General features: G+C 42.2%; 1 protein-coding gene across 1 annotated transcript in view; it reads right to left on the bottom strand.

The window, feature by feature from the left end:
* Positions 1–12,633: 12,633 nt before the first annotated feature.
* The window catches only part of Gtf2a1l (general transcription factor IIA subunit 1 like), a 36,974-nt gene continuing 27,875 nt past the window's right edge, over positions 12,634–21,732 (bottom strand). The window contains exons 7-9 of the mRNA XM_052186588.1: positions 15,610–15,867; positions 14,864–14,953; positions 12,634–12,751 (exon numbers count right to left, since the gene is read on the bottom strand). Of these exons, the coding sequence (XP_052042548.1) occupies positions 12,644–12,751; positions 14,864–14,953; positions 15,610–15,867 (456 nt within the window). The 3' untranslated portion in view covers positions 12,634–12,643. The remainder of the gene's footprint in view (positions 12,752–14,863; positions 14,954–15,609; positions 15,868–21,732) is intronic.

Raw genomic sequence — 21,732 nt, 5'->3', positions numbered from 1 at the left:
AATATAGTACTCAAAGTTCTAACTAGAGCAATTAGACAACAAAAGGAGGTCAATGGGATTCAAATTGGAAAGGACGAAGTCAAAATATCACTATTTGCAGATCATATGATAGCATACTTAAGTGACAAAAAAAAAAAAAACCCACCAGAGAACTCCTACAGCTGATAAGCGATTTCAGCAAAGTAGCCAGATATAAAATTAACTCAAATCAGTGCCCTTCCTCTGCTCAAAAGATAAACGAGCTGAAAAAGAAATTAGGAAACGACAGCCTTCACAATAGTCACAAATAATATAAAATATCTTGGTGTGACTCTAACCAAGCAAATGAAAGACCTGTATGACAATAACTTCAAGTCTCTGAAGAAGGAAATCAAAGAAGATCTCAGAAGATGGAAAGATGCCCCAGGCTTATGGATTAGCAGGGTTGATATAGTAAAAATGGCCATCTTACCAAAAGCAATCTACAGATTCAATGCAATCTCCATCAAAATTCCAACTCAATTCTTCTCAGAGATAGAAAGAGCACTTCTCCAATCCATCTGGAATAACAAAAAACCCAGGATATCAAAAACCATTCTCAACAATAAAAGAACTCCTGGGTGGAATCACCATCCCTGACCTCAAGCTGTACTTCAGAGCAATAGTGATAAGAAACTAATGGGCGGTGGTGGTGCATGCCTTTAATGCCAGCATTTGGGAGGCAGACGCAGGCAGATTTCTGAGTTTGAGGCCACCCTGGTCTACAGAGTGAGTTCCAGGACAGCCAGATCTACACAGAGAAACCCTGTCTTGAAAAACCAAAAAAAAAAAAAAAAAAAAAAAAAAAAAAAAAAAAGATAAGAAACCACATGGTACAGTAACAGGCAGGTACAATGGAATAGAATTGAAGACCCAGAAATGAACCCACACACCATGGTCACTCAACCTTTTACACAGAAGCCAAAACCATCCAGTGTAAAAAAAAAAAAAAAAAAGACAGCAAGTTCAGCAAATGATGCTGATTCAACTGGCAGACAGCATGCAGAAGAATGCAAATTGATTCATTCTTACCTCCTTGTACAAAGCTCAAGTCCAAGTGGATCAAGGACTCCACATAAAACCAGAAAAGCTGAATCTAACAGAAGAGAAAGTGGGAAAGAACTGCAAACACTTCCGCACAGGGGAAATTTTCCTGAAAAGAACACCAATGGCTCTCATGCTCTAAGATCAACAATTGACAAATGGGACCTCATAAAATTACAAAGCTTAAGTAAGGACACTGTCAATAGGGAAAAAATGGCAACCCACAGATTGAGAAAAGATCTTTACCAACCCTACATCCAATAGAGGGCTAATATCCAAAATATACAAGAAACTCAAGAAGTTAGACTCCAGAGAGTCAAATAACCCTATTAAAAACTGGGGTACAGAGCTAAACAATTCTCAGCAAGGAATCTTGGATAGCTGAGAAGCACTTAAAGAAATGCTCAACATCCTTAGTCAAAGAAATGTTCAACATCCATCAGGGAAATGCACATCAAAATGACCCTGAGATTCCATCTTACACAAATCAGAATGGCTAAGAGTAAAAACTCAGGTGACAGCAGATGCTGGTGAAGATGTGGAGAAAAAGGAACACTCCTCCATTACTGGTGGGATTGCAAGCTGGTAAAACCACTTTGAAAATCAATCTGGCAGTCCTCAGAAAACTGGAAATAGTTCTACCTGAAGACCCAACTATAACACTACTGGGCATATATCCAAAAGATGCTCCAATATACTACAAGGACACATGTACCACTATGTTTATAGCACCCTTATCTATAGTAGCCAGAGGCTAGAAACAACTCCGATGTCTCTCAATAGAAGAATAGATACAGAAAGTGTGGTACATTTACACAATGGAGTACTACTACTCAGCTATTAAAAACAATGACTTCATGAAATTCACAGGAAAACTGATGGAACTAGAAAATATCATCTTGAGTGAGGTAACACAGACACAAAAGGACACACATAGTATTTACTCACTAATAAGTGGATTTTAGCCCAAAAGCTCAGAATACCCACAATATAACCCATAAATGATATGCAGATTTAGAAAAAGGAAAACCAAAGTATCCTACATAGAATGGGGAACAAAATAATAACAGGAGGTAGAGGGATGGAGGGGCCTAGGAGGAGAGATGGGGGAGGGGAGAGCAAGGGGGCAGGATCAGGTTTTGGAAAGGACAGGAGTTCAGAGGGTCAGAATATTGAATATCAGAACCCAATTCTTCCACCATAGCAAGTTCTGGATACAGCCTCACGCCAGAAAAGCAAGATTTGAATCTAAAATCACTTCTCATGATGATGATAGAGGACTTTAAGAATGACATAAATAACTCCCTTAAAGAAATACAGGAGAACACAGGTAAACAGCTAAAAGCCCTTAAAGAGGAAACACAAAAATCCCAACACAAGGAGGGAAACTACACTCTAGAAAAAGCAAGAAAATAATCATTCAACAAACCCACACAAACATAATTCCACCTCTAACAACAAAATAACAGGAAGTAACAATCATTTTCCTTAATATCTCTTAATATGAAAATTAATATTGCCAACATATCTCAATCAATTGAAATTCAAAAATATGAGAAATTAGAAATTTGTTAGCTGACACCCAGGGGTCTTTCTAATTTGGTAATTGGAAAGATATGTCCAATATTGTACAATCCATATACACTTTCTGCTTGTTCATACATGACAGTGTCTTGCTATGCACCACCACACAATGGTCTTGAAATCTTGATCCTCCTATCTCAGCCTCTCTATTAGTAGGATTGTTTATTTGATGTTTTTGCACTATACTGTAGTTTTCAGAACAGCTTACCTATTTCAAAATTATTTATACAGCCAAAAGAAATATAGACAATTAATTTAGGAGGTGGCTCATAAGAGAACAACAAAGAGTGAGACTAAATATTTTGCTTGATATAATTATTGTATCAATTTTGAAGAAGATGAACTTATAAGTTACTCTTTTCCTGAGATGAATGCTTTTCAAAATCATCACAGCCAATGAACCAGAATCTTACCCTCACCTAATGTCTGTGCCATCCTCCAAGAGGAAACATTGTTCATTGAAACAGTTGATGAATGACTGTTATCATGGATAGACCATCTTAATACACACACCATTTCTTAAATGAATGTAACCTGTTCCCTGAGGGCTGAGAATGATGACAATCACTCAGGTCAAATAGCTTTGACCATAGCAGGAAATCCGTATCCAAATAATTGTGCCTACAATTCATTCCTTGACACAGCAGAACTGTCAACTCTTAACTTACCTACTATAGAGGTAAAATCCTTTGGTGATGTGACGGACATTGAAGTACAGTCTTATCACAATAAACTCCAATGTCTAAAAATTGTTCTTATTTTGGGTTTGTGCCACAGTAAGAGCCAAGATTTTAAGCTCTACTAAAACAAAACAAACAAACACACAAAAAGACTTTATCTTTTTATGTTCATTTAATAACATGTCCATCATTTTTATGATTGCTATAAAAATATATATTGTGCCAAATATAATAACAAATAAAAATTAGGAAAAAAAGAGTATACATGGAGGGACTTATGGCTCCAGGCCTCATCTGACATCAATGGGAGAGGAGGGAGGCTTGACACCCCAGTGTAGGGTGATGCTAGAGGGGTGAGGCATGAGTGGGTGAGTGGGTGGAGAAGCACCCTCATAGAGGCAAAGGGGAGGGGTGAAAGGGGTATGTGATGGGGGGCATTGTAGAGGAGTAACAGGGAAAGGGGCTATCATTTGATATATAAATGAATAAAATGATTAATTTAAAAAAGCCATCAGAGGACTCTTACCCTTTACCATGTGTGAGACTACAAAAGGACATACATGTTGTATTACGTGGGAGACCAAACTGTGGGAAACCAGACTTTCAACAGCTCCCCTCCTGAGAATCCACTGACCCTTTGTCGGGAGCTGAACCACCCCCTCCTTCACACAAGACTGATCGTGAGAATCAACTGGTCCTTATCTTGACACCTGGGGTTGTCTAGGCAGAACCAGCATTCCAGAAAAACTGCTAAATGTTTCAAGCCTGCAGTCAGCATCCGCCCCAGATGTCCTTCCCTCTTTCTATGCCTTTAGCATTCTCCCTCAGCCCCTCCCTACGTCCTCACTGTGTGTTCATAACCAGGCCTTCAGCCTTTCATTAAACAGACCTTGACAAGACAACCCTTTGCTTGGTCTCCCTCCCTTTTCTCGCCCGTTTCTCTTTTAGGCTTGGTCCTCCTAGACCCCCACCACCCCCCACCCCCGAGTAACTAGGTCCAGTGGGACGGGATAGTATTATTTTTCTGAAATGTTTCTTTTTCAGTTTTCAGAGTACCATCCTAGGGAACTTGTCTCATTTATGTCATAGTTCTCCGATTTGTTTACAATAAACTACAGTTTATGATTGTAGAATTTTTAAAAAGTTAGCATCAATGAACAGAATCAATTCTTAACACAGTGCATTGTATCTCTGTGGGCTGCCATCCTAATTCCTCAAGTCCCTGTGGAACCCTCCCATCTGTAACTACTTATTTTGATATTAATGTATGTTCTAGATTGGATTCCTCTAAGAGTTTTCTGTTTTGATTTAAAGATTCTTTCAACCTCTGTTTTATGGTCTCTAATCTAGTATCAAATCTCTCAGTCTCTTCTTTTTCCAAGACTGTCTTATTCTGATCTCTCTCAAAGAGGACATACAAAACTGTAATCACTGAAGAAAAAAAAAAGCCCATTTGCATGCTGATACATGAAGCAAGATCATATATAATATATAATATGCACTGTCATTTGTGCTTCCCTCCATCCCAAATATAGAAAACATTTTTTTTCTTTCTAACCTCAAAACTTCTCCCTAAGGACTTTATTTTTACCAATTTTAAGTTTAATACCTTACCAGTTCAGCCGCCTTGGGCTGTTTTCTGTTTTGTACCTTGTGTTGTTGTTAGCCTAGCCTAGCTGTTCAGATAGCTCAGGGCCCCTGGGTTCCACTGCATGCAGGGCCTGACCAGGATTTCCAACCTTCACACTTCTGTGCCGTTCCAGGCTGAGTGTACCTCTCTCTAGGTACCTGTCAACTGGGGTGAGCTTGGGAGAAGTCGCAGCTTTTGTGCCCTCAGGCTTTGGTCTGCTCAGGGACCAGGCTTCAGTCTCCTCAGATCTTCCCCTGGCAAATCTCACACCTAACTGTCTCCCAGAATTCTTTCTGCCTCCCAGATGCCCCCACCTCCTGTTTCCTGCCTAAGCCATAGGCCATCAGATTTATTTTTGACAGGTACCACATCCATACAAGCATCAGACACTCTCTTCAGGTGACAGATCTAGGAAAGAACCTCCTCCTCCTATTTTGATAAGTGGACATGGTGTTAAACCAACTTATTATGCTCATAGAATAACTCATCTCTGAACCCTCATCTGAGAAGCTTTTATTTACAATAGGTAGCAATTAAAACAGAGACCCACAATGAGTCAAAGTTCAGAGAATCAGAGACTACAGAATGCTTAACCCTAAATGGGACATCTATAAGACACCCCATCCTCCCAAGGCTTAGGGATCATGTGCAGGAAGGTGCAGGCAGACTGTAAGAGCCAGGGGTGATGGATGTCTATAAGGAAACAGTCTGTCCCTGGCATAGGGAGCAGCTGGCATGTGAACTCATGGCAGATGTGACAGTGCACAAGAGCCATGCAAGCCAAACAAGTTCCCACCACAGTCAAGGGGCCATCAGCAACTGACAGCTTCTGAGATACAGGAGTCGGTTTTCTTAGAATTTGACCCCTAGTTAGGTCCAGTGGAAGGCCACACATCCAAGAACATACAAGATCAGTGGTCCTAAAAGTAAAAGGCTGCAGAGCTGAGTGGGTGTGGACAGGAGGCGGAGTCAGAGCCGAGTGGGTGTGGAAGGGAGGCGGAGTCAGAGCCGAGTGGGTGTGGAAGGGAGGCGGAGTCAGAGCCGAGTGGGTGTGGAAAGGAGGCAGAGTCAGGAGGAATTCTCGAAAGCTACACGAATGTGATCCAAACACACTCAAATGATTAAAAAACGGGAAGAGCAAGCAATAAGATAGCCCAGTCAGATCAGAAGTAAACTTATACGGTTTAATGGACAACTATCTCTTTGAAACTGGATGAAGAGTTGACTCATATCGTAAACATAGAAATTAAGAACACATCTCATCCATAGAAAAGTTTTATGTAAACAGTTAAATTTCACTTTGTGATGATTTTGTTTACAACTTCTTTGCAATGAAGCTGTCTAGTTTTATTTTTAGAATTCCATACAGTGTATTTTTATCATGATGTTTCCTGTCTCCCAACACTTTCCAGAACCTTCTCCAACCCTAATCACCTAACTTCAGGTTCTTTCTCTCTTAAAAGACAAAAACAAAAGAAAACTGTGTTACTCGACTACTCCTGAGCATGGGACCTGTCCTGGAAGGGGGTTGATATACTCTGTCTCTCACTGAAGAAAACAGATTTCACCTCTCCCAGCAGGCATTAACTGCACACAGCCTTTTGGTTAGGGTGGGACGCTGTGTCCAAACTCCCTTCTCAGTGCTGGGATTCCTGTCTGGATTGAGCTTGTGTAAATCTGTGTGTGTGTGTGTGTGTGTGTGTGTGTGTGTGTGTGTGTGAACTCCTGTTGTGCCTAAAAGACAGTTTTCTTGGAGTCCTATGCCTCCTTTGTGTTTGTTTTTGTTTTTATTAGATATATTCTTTATTTACATTTCAAATGTTATCCCCTTTTCTCATCCCATTCCCTCTCCCCCTGCTCACCAACCCACTCCCCACTCCCACTTCCCTGTCCTGGCATTCGAGCCTTTAAGAGACCAAGGGCCTCTCATCTTATTGATGTTGGACAAGGCCGCCTTCTGCTACATACATATGCAGCTGGAGCCATGGGTCCCTCCGTGTATACTCTTTGGTTGGTGGTTTAGTCCCTGGGAGCTCTGGAGGATCTGGTTGGTTCACATTGTTTTTCCTCCTATGGGGCTACAGACCCCTCAGCTCCTTGGGTCCTTTCTCTAGCTCTTCCATTGGGGACTCCGTGCTCAGTCCAATGGTTGGCTGAGAACATCTACCTCTGTATTTGTCAGGCACTGACAGAGTCTCACAGGAGACAGCCATATCAGGCTCCTGTCAATAAGCGTTTGTTGGCATCCACAATAGTGTCTGGGTTTGGTGACTGTATATGGGATGGATCTGAGAAAGGGGTTCTCTAACAGCCGTGGCTGGCTGTCCTAGAACTCACGAAGATCCACCTGCCTCTGCCTCTGCCTCTGCCTCTGCCTCTGCCTCTGCCTCAAGTGCTGGGATTAAAGTCATGTACCAACGTACCCAGCTTCCACTTCTTTTCTCCCTCCCTGAGGCACTGAATTCCTGAGCCTTAAACTGAGGGGTGTGATAAAGACATCCCATTCAGACAAAAGCACTGCAGAGTCTCTCATTCTCTGCACGCTTTCAGTTGTGGGTCACTGTGTTAATTCTCATCTGCTGCAAGCAGCAGCGTCTCTGGTGAGAATTGAGTCATGGACTGACCTATGGGTACAGTGGCGTGTCATCAACAGTATTTTTATGGCTGGGTTCATTGAGCAGAATAATACTGTGTTTCCCCTTGGCCCATGTCCTATCTAACCTGAGATTCCTGGCTTCATTAATAATACCAGGTATGCATTACATCTCTAGGAGTGAACCTTTAATCCTATTTAAAAAGTGGTTTGTAACTCTCATCACATCTACACCACTACAGCAGCAGTGGACACATCCTACAGACAGATCATTGTTACAGCAGCACTGGACAGACATATCCTACAGACAGGGAATTGTTACAGCAGTGGACACATCCTACAGACAAGTCATTGTTACAGCAGTAGACACATCATACAGACAGGTCATTGTTACAGCAGCACTGGACAGACATATCCTACAGACAGGTCATTGTTACAGCAGCACTGGACAGACATATCCTACAGACAGGTCATTGTTACAGCACTGGACACATCCTATAGGCAGGTCATTGTTACAGCAGAAGTGGACAAACCCTACAGACAGGACAGTGTTACAGCATTGGACACATCCTACAGAGAGGTCATTGTTACAGCAGCACTGGACAGACACATCCTACAGACGGGTCATTGTTATAGCAGTAGACACATCCTACAGATAGGTCATTGTTACAGCAGCACTGGATAGACATATCCTACAGACAGGTCATTGTTACAGCAGCACTGGATAGACATATCCTACAGACAGGTCATTGTTACAGCAGCAGACACATCCAATAGACAGGTCATTGTTACAGCAGCACTGGACATACATATCCTACAGACAGGTCATTGTTACAGTAGCACTGGACAGACATATCCTACAGACAGGTCATTGTTACAGCAGTGGACACATCCTACAGACAAGTCATTGTTACAGCAGTAGACACATCATACAGACAGGTCATTGTTACAGCAGCACTGGACATACATATCCTACAGACAGGTCATTGTTACAGCACTGGACACATCCTATAGGCAGGTCATTGTTACAGCAGCACTGGACAGACATATCCTACAGACAGGTCATTGTTACAGCACTGGACACATCCTATAGGCAGGTCATTGTTACAGCAGAAGTGGACAAACCCTACAGACAGGACAGTGTTACAGCATTGGACACATCCTACAGAGAGGTCATTGTTACAGCAGCACTAGACAGACACATCCTACAGACAGGTCATTGTTATAGCAGTAGACACATCCTACAGATAGGTCATTGTTACAGCAGCACTGGATAGACATATCCTACAGACAGGTCATTGTTATAGCAGCACTGGATAGACATATCCTACAGACAGGTCATTGTTACAGCAGTGGACACATCCTACAGACAGGTCATTGTTATAGCAGTAGACACATCCTACAGATAGGTCATTGTTACAGCAGCACTGGACATACATATCCTACAGACAGGTCATTGTTACAGTAGCACTGGATAGACATATCCTACAGACAGGTCATTGTTACAGCAGCAGACACATCCTATAGACAGGTCATTGTTACAGCAGCACTGGACAGACATATCCTACAGACAGGTCATTGTTACAGCAGTAGACATATCCTACAGACAGGTCATTATTACAGCAGCACTGGATAGACATATCCTACAGACAGGTCATTGTTACAGCAGCAGACACATCCTATAGACAGGTCATTGTTACAGCAGCACTGGACAGACATATCCTACAGATAGGTCATTGTTACAGCAGTGGACACATTCTACAGACAGATCATTGTTACAGCAGAAGTGGACACATGCTACAGACAGGACAGTGTTACAGCAGTAGACACATTCTACAGACAGGTCATTGTTACAGCAGCACTGGACAGACATATCCTACAGACAGATCATTGTTACAGCAGTGGACACATCCTACAGACACGTCATTGTTATAGCAGTAGAAACATCCTACAGATAGGTCATTGTTACAGCAGCACTGGACAGACATATCCTACAGACAGGTCATTGTTACAGCAGCACTGGACAGACATATCCTACAGACAGATCATTGTTACAGCAGAAGTGGACACATTCTACAGACAGATCATTGTTACAGCAGAAATGGACACATGCTACAGACAGGACAGTGTTACAGCATTGGATACATCCTACAGACAGGTCATTGTTACAGCAGCACTGGACAGACATATCCTACAGACAGAGAATTGTTACAGCAGTGGACACATCCTACAGACAGGTCATTGTTATAGGAGTAGACATATCCTACAGACAGGTCATTGTTACAGCAGCACTGGACAGACATATCCTACAGACAGGTCATTGTTACGGCAGCAGACACATCCTATAGACAGGTCATTGTTACAGCAGCACTGGACAGACATATCCTACAGACAGGTCATTGTTACAGCAGTAGACATATCCTACAGACAGGTCATTGTTACAGCAGCAGACACATCCTATAGACAGGTCATTGTTACAGTAGCACTGGACAGACATATCCTACAGACAGGTCATTGTTACAGCAGTAGACATATCCTACAGACAGGTCATTGTTACAGCAGTAGACATATCCTACAGACAGGTCATTGTTACAGCAGTAGACATATCCTACAGACAGGTCATTGTTACAGCAGCAGACACATCCTATAGACAGGTCATTGTTACAGTAGCACTGGACAGACATATCCTACAGACAGGTCATTGTTACAGCAGTAGACATATCCTACAGACAGGTCATTGTTACAGCAGTAGACATATCCTACAGACAGGTCATTGTTACAGCAGTACTGGACAGACCTATCTTACAGACAGGTCATTGTTACAGCAGCACTGGACAGACATATCCTACAGACAGGTCATTGTTACAGCAGTAGACACATCCTACAGACAGGTCATTGTTACAGCAGCACTGGACAGACATATCCTACAGACAGGACAGTGTTACAGCATTGGGCACATCCTACAGACAGGTCATTGTTACAGCACCACTGGTCAGACATATCGTACAGACAGGTCATTGTTACAGCAGCACTGGACAGACACATCCTACAGACAGCTCATTGTTACAGCTGCACTAGACAGACATATCCTACAGACAGATCATTGTTACAGCAGTGGACACATCCTACGGACAGGTCATTGCTACAGCAGAAGTGGACACACCCTACAGACAGGTCATTGTTACAGCAGTAGACACATGCTACAGGCAAGACGGTGTTACAGCAGCAGTGGACACACCCTACAGACAGGTCATTGATAGAGCAGCACATCCTACAGACAAGACATATCCACATATAAGAGAAAACATGCAATCTTGATCTAGATTACCTCACTCAGGATAATTATTATTCCACTCATTTACAAGCAAATTTCGTAATTTTACCCTTATAATAAAGTTTTGATAATTTATGAAAAAGAAAGTTGATTTGAATATAGATTAGTGGTAACTAAAGATTGGGTAAAGCAGAGCAGGGTGGTAGAAGGAAGGCTGTATTTAATTGGTGCATGCTATAAATGTGTAGGAAAATATCCTACCAGAGCATGATAACATTATTAATGAATGGGACGTTAATCAAAAATAATCTAGAAAAGAAAAATATGAATACATTTCCTGAGAAATGGATCCTATGAATAAAATATCACACCCACATTAAACCATAAAGTTCGGGACATCAGTGTGACAGCTGGTTTTGTGTCAGCTTTGATACACGAGAAGAGTCATCTGAGAGGAAGCAGCCTCAGTTGAGAAAATGCTTCATAAGATCCAGCCGTCAGTAGGAAAGTCTATAGGATAGTGTTTCAATTGCTGATTGATGGGGTAGAGCCCAGCCCATTGTGGGTGAGGACACTCGGGCTGGTGGTCCTGGGTTCTAGAAGACAGAAGGCTGAACCAGCCATGAGGAACAAGCCAGTAGGCAGCACATGTCCTATTTCCTACGGCCTCTGCCTCCATTTCTGGTCTTGACTATCTTCAATCATGAACTGTAATATCCAAATATAAGCAAAACAAATGCTTTTGTCCCCAAGCTGGTTTTGATTGTGGTGTTTTAACACAGCAGTAAAAACCCTAAGACATTCAGCATGTTTAAAAAAAAATAGATCTTAACCCATTAACCCAAACTGGAAAGATAGCTCGGCAGTTAAACATACTGCCTGCTCTTCTCAAGGGTTCAGAATGATTCCCAGCACCCACAATAGCAACCAACCACTGTACATAATACCTGCAGATTCAGGGGATAGGGTACTATCTTCTGGGCTTTATGGGTACTGCAGAAATATTATGCACAGACAAATATGCATTCAAGAATATCTATATGCATAAAATTAAGAATAAATATATTTTTCAAAAAGTATAAACTGTTACAAAGTGAAATCGACTTTGTGAGCCAAAATTATATAATTTTTAATTAGACAGCACCAAGTCAAGCAGAGAGTACAGAAGGCTGCCATGCCCAAGAGAAATGTGGTTTCTGACATACTTTGCTAAACTTGTGTTACGTGTTTTCATATATATTCAAATAGAGACTTCAAAGTATGTCCTGCAGTGTGGATCCTGGCCAAAATCCTTGAAAATCACTGACTCCAGCAGTTCCACAAGAGCTGGGTTCTTAACAGACTCATCTGAGACTGGTGAGAGGGCACCAAATTCAAAATAATCTGGTGAACATTTACTTCTGTCCATTGTCACCCCCATCCTACCAACAGATGCATACACAAAGAAAACAGTATTGCACTTTATTTTCTAGCTTAATTTAACATTGATTTTGCTTGCACTTCTAAAAAAATTAGGGGTTTGGGGGCATGAGGGCGGGGCTACGGTGACAAGTGTGACTTGGCTGGGTACTGTCATACCCAATGCAATTATGCTTTTCAAAAAAAGGATAATGACCGGTGCCAGCTAAAATGAAAAACAAAATAAACATAACGTTTTAAATGTGTGTTTGCATTTGAATTATACTTTTATTAATTCCATATAGTGAACAAAAAAGTTAATCAACTCTTTGATGGACCACATATAAAATAAGAATTGGGCCACACATACAATCTAGTAGTCCCACGTAGGCCACGGAGCTGATGGACCGAGCCTCTGGGGCTTACCACTCAGCTTCACCTATGGCTTTTGCAAACACGTAGTCTCTCCCTCCGAAGCACATGACGCCATCCTTCAAGTAGAATTTCCATCTGTTCTTGCTCCTGTGAATCTGGAGAGAGAAAGATGATCTGAGTGCGTAAGCCAGAGGGTCACTTATAGTCTTTAGAAGGCACACAGGATCATGCTGACCCTGTATGTAAGACCTCTCAAGATAGTTTATTCATTCTTTACCAAACATTTGAGTTCCCATAAGTCAAATACTAGCATCAATACTGGAGAAAGGTCAGTCACCCACACACAGTGAGGACCATCTCTGTGTCAAAATGTCAGGGATTTGAGGGCACAGCAACTTAGACTCAGGTCTGTGGACCACTCAGCTCCCTTATACAAATGCTTTTATGTGTTACACATAACCTATATGCATCCTCCTCAAAGATTTACATAAATGTCTAGGCTTTCATGACAGCCAATACAATGCAAATGCTTTTAAGTAATGGTAATACTGAATTGTTGAAAAAGAGTGACCAAAAATAAGTCTGTGTGTGTTCAATAAACATGTAATTTTGAAATGTTTTTGATCCATTTGGTGGAATCCACAGAGGAAATTGCAGATATAGAGAGAGGACTATAGACCTTAATGTATTATGAATGTAAAAACAATTCCTGCCTTTGAAGAGTTTATATTTTAATGGAGAGGGAAACCAAAACCTAATCATTATGTTTTTCTATCTGTATTACATGTTAAAAAGAATAAGGTAATTTTTGTAGAGAAATGGCCTATTATACCAATTAAAAACATTGTCTTCTGTTTCCTTCATGTATATCAAATTATGATTAAAAACACCAAAGATATTAACATTCACTTCATGCAGGCTAGATTGCCAAGGATCTGAGTGTCACATGACAGGCAGGAGCAGGATGCGCGCATCCCGGACAGTGCTGGTGAGAAAGGATCTGAGTGTCACATGACAGGCAGGAGCAGGATGCGCGCATCCCAGACGATGCTGGTGAGAAAGGATCTGAGTGTCACATGACAGGCAGGAGCAGGATGCGCGCATCCCGGACAGTGCTGGTGAGAAAGGATCTGAGTGTCACATGACAGGCAGGAGCAGGATGCGCGCATCCCGGACAATGCTGGTGAGAAAGGATCTGAGTGTCACATGACAGGCAGGAGCAGGATGCGCGCATCCCGGACAATGCTGGTGAGAATATCCCATGCACATCCCTCACCCCTTTATTTCCCTGCTCGGTGTCAGGCTGCACTCTGAATATCTGCCTCCAGTGCCCGCCTCTGCAGCACAAATCAGGAAGCCTCATGTCAAAGGCCCACATCACCCAGGACCGGTTCCTGAGGACTTCCGGCAGCAAATGACTCCTTGTATTCCCGTGCTACTTTAGGCCTCGCTGTCTGCCACATAGCGAGTGATTACAGTTTGATTCCTGCGTCACTAGCATTCGCTTTACCTGTCACACTTCTCACATCTGACTTGCCCATCATCTTATCGTATGTGATTATTTTTTATTCTGTAATAAATACTGTGTTGGAATAAGACTGTTACCTCTTTAAGACAGAGATTACCATTTAGGGGCTGGGGTCATAGCCTAATGGGGGCTAGGGGTGTGACCTAATGCCTTTGTGCAAAGCACTTGTCTAGCATGTGCTACATCCTAGGTTCAATCCCCAGAACCACTGAAAGACCCAAAATACACCCTCAAAACTTTACAGAATTGGGCTGTAGAGATAGCTCAGTAAATAAAGGGCTTGCCGTACAAATGAGGACCTGAGTTTGAGACCCAGATCCACATTAAAAGAAGCTGAGCACAGTGGTGCACACTTGTAATCCCAGTGCAGGGGAAGACAAGCATAGGCAGGATTGCTGGGCCCTGGTGGCCAGCCAGCCTAGACACTTGCTTAGCTCCAGACCAATGAAAAAGCCCTGTCCCTAAAATTAAGGCATACAGTTCCTAAGAAATACCAACAGATGTTGGCTACCCTCTGACCTCCATGCACACTGACACGTATACCGATGCACACATGTGCACCCACACAAATGTACACACAATGTACACATACACAAGAAATCCTTTACAGAATTAAACAGCTATGCCATGAGTCACTTGACTGCAAACTAGAACTCACCATCGTATTTCTCACTATTTTATATACCTTCCAGTATAAGTTCAATTAATAAACTCACAGTCCAAAATTCAAGCACAGTACCTTATCATACTGACAGACAATTACATTATCTGTGTCAAACAGGTCTGGCACATCCTGCTCACTGACATCATCTCCAGAATTTAGGGGATCCTAAAGATGAAAGATGATCACATTAAGGGATTTCATGATGCTTCAAATTTTTGTAAAGATAGGAAGACATAGAAGTAAAGGCACCTGAAGAGACAGAATAGTATTTCTGCTTTAAAGTTAAATAACCTAGCTTTGAATTCCAGCTTGATCACTTGATAATTACATGGTTGACCTTGGGCAAATTCCCCAAGTCCCTGTCATTCAGTTTTCTCATCTCTGAAGGAACAAATGCAATGAGACCCACAGGGTATAGGACTGGTAAAGACTAACCCAGAGAAGATGTTAGTTACCACAGGCAGGTATGTGAAGGCAGCCTCAAGTGCATGTCAACAGCCCTCACAAATGCAATTACCACATTCTACACAAACATCATCACATTTATTAGAAAAAAGGGCAAAGGCTATATCTCCAAAGTCTTCTACTATGATTATTTAAAAAGCAACAAGCATAAATCCAATTCCTAACCACTTAATACCCATTTAGATGACAGTTGAAAGTTGTAATGTTAAGGGCCCTGCATAGAAATAACTATGATTTTAAAGGACCAGAGATGAGGTCAGTCTTAATTAGAAATGTATTTGGCTGTGCAGTACATGGGATTGCAAATCCTATTAGTTAATAAGCCAAGTCTTGGCTCAGAGGAGCGCCCACCTCACCTCTTCCAGGGCATCTATTTGATGGTCCTCGTCGCTGCTGTTTGCAGTTGAATCTTCATTTGATACGCTGTCCACTTCTTCTTCAAGCACCTTGAGGTCACCGGCGTCAATGACCCCTGGGAATTCATTCTCATCTGCACCCCGTATACTTCCTACCTCTTCAGTAGAAGAGTTATCGCCGGTTCCATCTATTTGAATTATTTCATTAATATCATCATCGGTTACCTGAATATTCAGATCCCTCTCAGAAGTACAATTCTGCAAATAGAAGAGGCATGATCAAGTTCTTCAAGTTAAATGAGGCATTAAAACACTGAATCTGGATTTTAAATTACTAGCAAATACTACACAATTGATCATTTAAACTTATCTCTGCCTTCTGAGATCAGTCTCTTAACGTGAAATTCTGGGATGTCTTTAGAATTTCTAACAAAAATGATTGCTTGGTTTTGAGTTAAGTAAGCATACTACCAGACACCAGCACCAAATGAGCTCACTGATGTCACATCACGTTTGCTGGCTTTTGTAGGTATGCCTTAGATGGCATGGACCTGTGGAACCTTAACTGGTGTGCTCAATTACAATGGCAACGGAGTGACATGGAAAAGATGGTGTGCTCAAGAAGAGAATGCACTGTGCAGTCAAAGGAGCCAATACAGAACCGCTTTGTTGCTTCACTTAATCTCAGGTGCCTATTGTAGAACTGTTCATAAGTTTTACAAAAGCAAAACAGAGATCACCAAGGCACAGGAGGAGGGGGGGGTGAGTACAGCATCTAGCTAGGGTTTCTGCTGCTGTGAAGAGACACTTTGAACACAGCAACTGTTACAGAAGAAAACATTTCATTGGGGCTAGCTTACAGTTCAGAGGTTTCGTCTGCTGTTATCATGGTGGGAAGCACGGTAGCATGCAGACAGACATGATGCCAGGGCCGAGCTGAGAGTTCCACATCTCCAGCAGCAGGCAGCAGGAAGAGAGCGAATCACTGGGCCTGGCTTGAGCACGGGAGACCTCAAAGCCCACCCCCAGGACACACCTCCTCCAACAAGACCACACCTCATCCAACAAGGTCATACCTCCTAATAGTGTCACTCCCTAATGGCCTATGGGAGCCATTTTTATTCAAACCACGGGTATCATCTAATGTTTCTCCTTCAGATGACAGAAATCTTCTGGAAATGCATAGTGATGATGGATGTGCCCTGACTACACAGGTTACTACCACTTTCATTGTTGTCTCTCCCAAACAGAGCTTACAAGCATCTGGTAAATATTTTATGCATTTTCTAATTTAAGTCTAATTGCAACACACTGAGATAAGACACTATGGCTTACAAAACCACAAGGGCGAAAAGAGATGAGTTAAAGCCCCAGTTTGATTACAGAGGCTTCACCTCAAGTGCAGCATATGCATTCAGTCTGTCTCTGGTGGGTTAGAGCTGCCCAGAGCTTCCAGTCTATTACGGGTGGGTTAGAGCTCCCAGAGCTTCAAGCTTCTTAACTAGAAGAGCTACTTTATGTAACTATAAATAGCTCAGAATTTGTGCAAAATTCTCAACCTTTTTGAAAAAACCAGGCCCTTAAACTAATCAAAATGTATACACATAAATAAGAAATTTGCATTACAGGCATGGCTTAAAAGGCATTTTAAAACCTGTATTAGTATAGGGGAAATTAAGCTAAATGACAGATTAATGCATTCAGCCAAGACCTCTAGGTGTGTAATATGTTTACAAGGAACGCGTGCCCAATATGAACAGAGTTCCAAATGAGAAGTGACTTTTCAAAACTCATTTCTTTGTGGAGATGATTAACATATACCTTCATTTTTTTCTCATGATAAAATGATTTTATGTGGATTTAGTATTTTAATGACAAAAATAAATGAAAATAATCTTAAAACTAATGGAAGTCCATACCTCAATTTCAGCACTCTGGGGGCTAAGACAGAAGGATCTTATGAGCTTAAGACCACTATCTCAAAAAATGAAACCTTGGTAATGATCTCCAGATGTTGTAAGGTAGCTCACAGAAATGCTGACTCTTTGCAAAGCACATGGAAAGGCAGACACACATTATCTAACAATAGGCCACGTCAGCTCTCAGGGTTAGATGCACAGGTACAAATTAAGAGCTCAGAAAGGATAGCCTTCCCATATCTACCTAAGACTTTTGGGGAATCCTCAAGGTCACTGAAACAAGGAAGACTTCTAACAGGGCCTAAGACACTTTATTATGATTTGAACAAATACACTTTCTCTGCACTCCTGTGTTTGAGATGTAAGGCAACACAACTTTGCATCTTAAGACATCAATTTGTGATAGGACTTTAACACAAATCAGTTAAAAGTATCTGAGGAGAGGACTGGTAAGCCACTCAGTGGACAACGGGACCGTTGCTAGGCAACCTGAGCTTGACCCTGGGACCCAAATGGTAGAAGGAAGGATCCTATGCCTGCAAGTAATCCTCTGACCCCACACATACACTGAGACACAAACCCACTCACATCACACAGAGACACAAAATAATATAAATGTAAAACTATCTAAGTAAAAAGAGACAACCTGTACCACGCAAACACTAATCAAAGCAAAACTGAAATGACGGTATTTGCGTCAGAACACAGAATGTTACAAAAGATACACAAGACTATATTAGCTAGTAACAAAAGGGTCAGCTGGAGAAGAAAACAACTCTACACCTCGATGCACCTTTCATTACCATAGCTATCGTCTCAAAAATATGTAAATGGAAAACAGGGCTGGAGATGTGGCTCAGCAGTGGTGCCTGTGTTTATTATCCACTAAAGCACTGGGCTTCCTACAAATAAAAACGAAAATGACTAAAGGAAGTAAAAAAAAAAAGTAGGTAAATTCACAATTGTAGATCCTCCCAGCTAACAACAGAAACATTTACAATAATTACCAGGAACAGTACAGAAGACCTGACCAATGCATGCAGTCTATACGACCTAACTGGCATGTATAGAATATTCTATCCAAAACCAGCCAAATGGCTTTTATCCAGGTTCTGTAAGGGATAGAGAAAAGGCTCAGCACTGATTCCCAGCACCTGTGTCACGTGGCTCACAGCTGCCTGTGACTCTGCCCCAGGGGAATCTCAGACCCCTGGCCTCTGTGGCACCTGCACATGCACACGTGTGCACACACAGACTTGTGATTATAAATAATAGAAACAGAGCCTCTTTTCAAAAACTCCACATGAAATTTACATAAAGATAATCTACATTCTGGCTTGAAAATATCCTTTCAAATACAGAACATAAAATGCGTGTTCTCTGACAATAAAAATCTAAAGCATTATAATGAAAAAATTGAAAAGAATTTCAGATACTTAAAAATTAATTAAAATAATTATAACTCTCCACGGGTAAAAGAATTGCAAAAGAATTGCAAAAAATAATAAAACTTCTACTGAATGCAAATGAAAATAAGTCAAAACTTACATACCTAAAACAGTACCTGCTAGCATCCCTTTTAGGTTCCGCCCCACAATTACATGGTAATAGCCAGGTATGCTGACTCACTCTAAAACGGGAGGGGCTGCTTCCCCCCCCATGCTCTCACCCTCTTACTTTCCCCCCTCTCTGTGCCCTCTCTCCCCATTCTTCTCCCCGCTTTCTTGACAAGTGTTCATGACTTACCTCTCTCTCCTCTGTCTCTCTCTCTCTCTCTGTCTCTCTCTCTCTCCTTTCTCTGTCTCTCCTCCCTCTCAACTCCCTCCCTATGGCCTAAATAATCTCTATTCTATACTGTATCCATTGTTTGGCTGGTACCTCATGGAGGAAGGGTTATCTCAGCATGGGCCCACAGAGGCACCCCCTTCACCTCACCCTGGACAGCAAGGAAACAGCCAATTCTCCTAAGACTGGACTAACATCCCTCATACCAATTTTCTTAGGTTTCTCAGAGACATGATGGCTCAAAGTCAGCAAGAAGCAGCTAAAGATCACGGCTTCCTGGTTCAGCACCTCTTTCTAGTTTTTCTGTTTTAATTAAACCCAAACAGAAGAATGCTAGCATTTCTTCTAGGCTCCACCTCACAGTTACCTGGCAATAGTCTGGTATGCCTGACTCACTCTAAAAGGGGAGGGGCTGCTTGCCCCCTCACGCTCTTACCCTCTCTTCTCTGTCCCCTCTGTCCCCATTCCCCCATTCCCCTCCCTCCTCTCTCTGCAAGTGTCCATGGCCAGCCTCTCCTCCTCCCTCTCTCTCTCTCCCTCCCTTTCTCTCTCTCTCTCTCTCTCTCTCTCTCTCTCTCCCCCTCTCTCTACTCTTTCTCTCTTCTCTCTCTACTCCTTCCTCAACTCCCCTCCCCATGCCCTAAACAAGCTCTATCGAGAGGCACTCCCTTCTACCTCACCGTACCTCACTCTACCAAATATATCACCCTGGTTCTTTCTTTTTTATAAAATACAACAGTGCCAAAAAAAAAAAAAAAAAGCATTCAGTAATTATAAAAGTCTTAAATCAGTGGCTCAATAATTCACCTTAAAAAACTAGAGCGAAAAGCCAAATTAAGCCCAAAGCAACATGAAAGAAGCAATAAAAAAGAGAAAAAAATGTTAACAAAAAAAGAAAGAAAATCAAGACCAATATTCATTCATTTAAAAAAAAAAAAGGTAAAACTGAACATACAAATTACAAAAATTTTGGACCACTAGAAGAATAGTCCTAAAAATATTTATAAGATTTTTAAAAACTACTATTAACTTTGTCACAACAAATTTTACAAGTAGATAAAATGAATGAACTCCTAACAACAACAACAAATAAAACTGTAAAAGTTTACACAAGAAACACCAGAGGACCTAAGAGAGATTAACTCTAAAGAACCTTTAGATTACTAAAGAAAAGTAATCTATAGTTAAAATCTGCCCCACAACTTCCCCCTTCTCCGGAGGGGGACGGTAGGGGAGGGGCTGGTGTGAGGGACTGGGAGGAGGGGCTGTGTGAGGGACTGGGAGGAGGGTCTGTGTGAGGGACTGGGAGGAGGGGCTGTGTGAGGGACTGGGAGGAGGGTCTGTGTGGGGGACTGGGAGGAGGGGCTGTGTGAGGGACTGGGAGGAGGGGCTGTGTGAGGGGACTGGGAGGAGGGGCTGTGTGAGGGGACTGGGAGGAGGGGCTGTGTGAGGGGCTGTGTGAGGGGACTGGGAGGAGGGGCTGTGTGAGGGACTGGGAGGAGGGGCTGTGTGAGGGACTGGGAGGAGGGGCTGTGTGAGGGGCTGGGAGGAGGGGCTGTGTGAGGGGACTGGGAGGAGGGGCTGTGAGAGGGGACTGGGAGGGGGGAGGCTGCAATCAAGATGTAAAGTGAATAAATAAATTAGTGGAAAAATATTACAAACACACACACACATACACACTCACACATACACACACACACACACACTCACTCTGCCGCACAAAGGAAAAGTCTGGATCTAGGAGGTTATATTCCTTTCTTAGAAAACAAATGATGTATAGATAAGTTTCAATTTTATAAAACTCCTACTATCTTAAAATCCACTGCAAAGAAACAAAAGAGAGAGAGAGGCACCAGTATTCTTCCTGAAAACAAGGCAAAATGTCCCAGGGAAATTTTAGCACACTGAACCAAGCATTTAAAAAAAGATCATACAGCACGGCTGGAGGAGTTTCATCAAGAGGACTCCTCTGAAAGGGAATGCTGGGAAGTGAATCCGTGCACTTCATCAAGCGGATATTTGATTTCAGTCTATATGGGGAAAATTCAACAATTCAAAAGTATCTCCTAAAATCTCTTAATAATCTTGGCTTTTTAGGACAGGCTGTCACTGTGCAGCACTGACCATGTAGACAAAGCTAGCCTCAGAGTCAGACTGCCCTGCCTCTGCCTCTCAACTGCCAGGGTTCAAGGCCTGCACCCTCCACACACACACACACACACACACACACACACACACCCCGCCCCAAGCCCAGGCAAGTCTCTGCAATCTTTCACTGAAAGAAACTTTGTCCACCCGTAAAGGGATCTAACAAAATCACACAGCCAGCACAGCACTTGACAGCAAGACTGGGTGACTTTCCCTAAGGACCAAGAGCAAACTACCGACTCTCTACTCTATTTCTATCGTAGAATTCTGG

This window comes from Apodemus sylvaticus, chromosome 6 (genome assembly GCF_947179515.1).
Source record: "Apodemus sylvaticus chromosome 6, mApoSyl1.1, whole genome shotgun sequence".
Lineage (NCBI taxonomy): Eukaryota > Metazoa > Chordata > Mammalia > Rodentia > Muridae > Apodemus > Apodemus sylvaticus.
The sequence above is the reverse complement of the archived record's forward strand: the minus strand, read 5'-3'. Positions and strand labels throughout refer to the sequence as shown.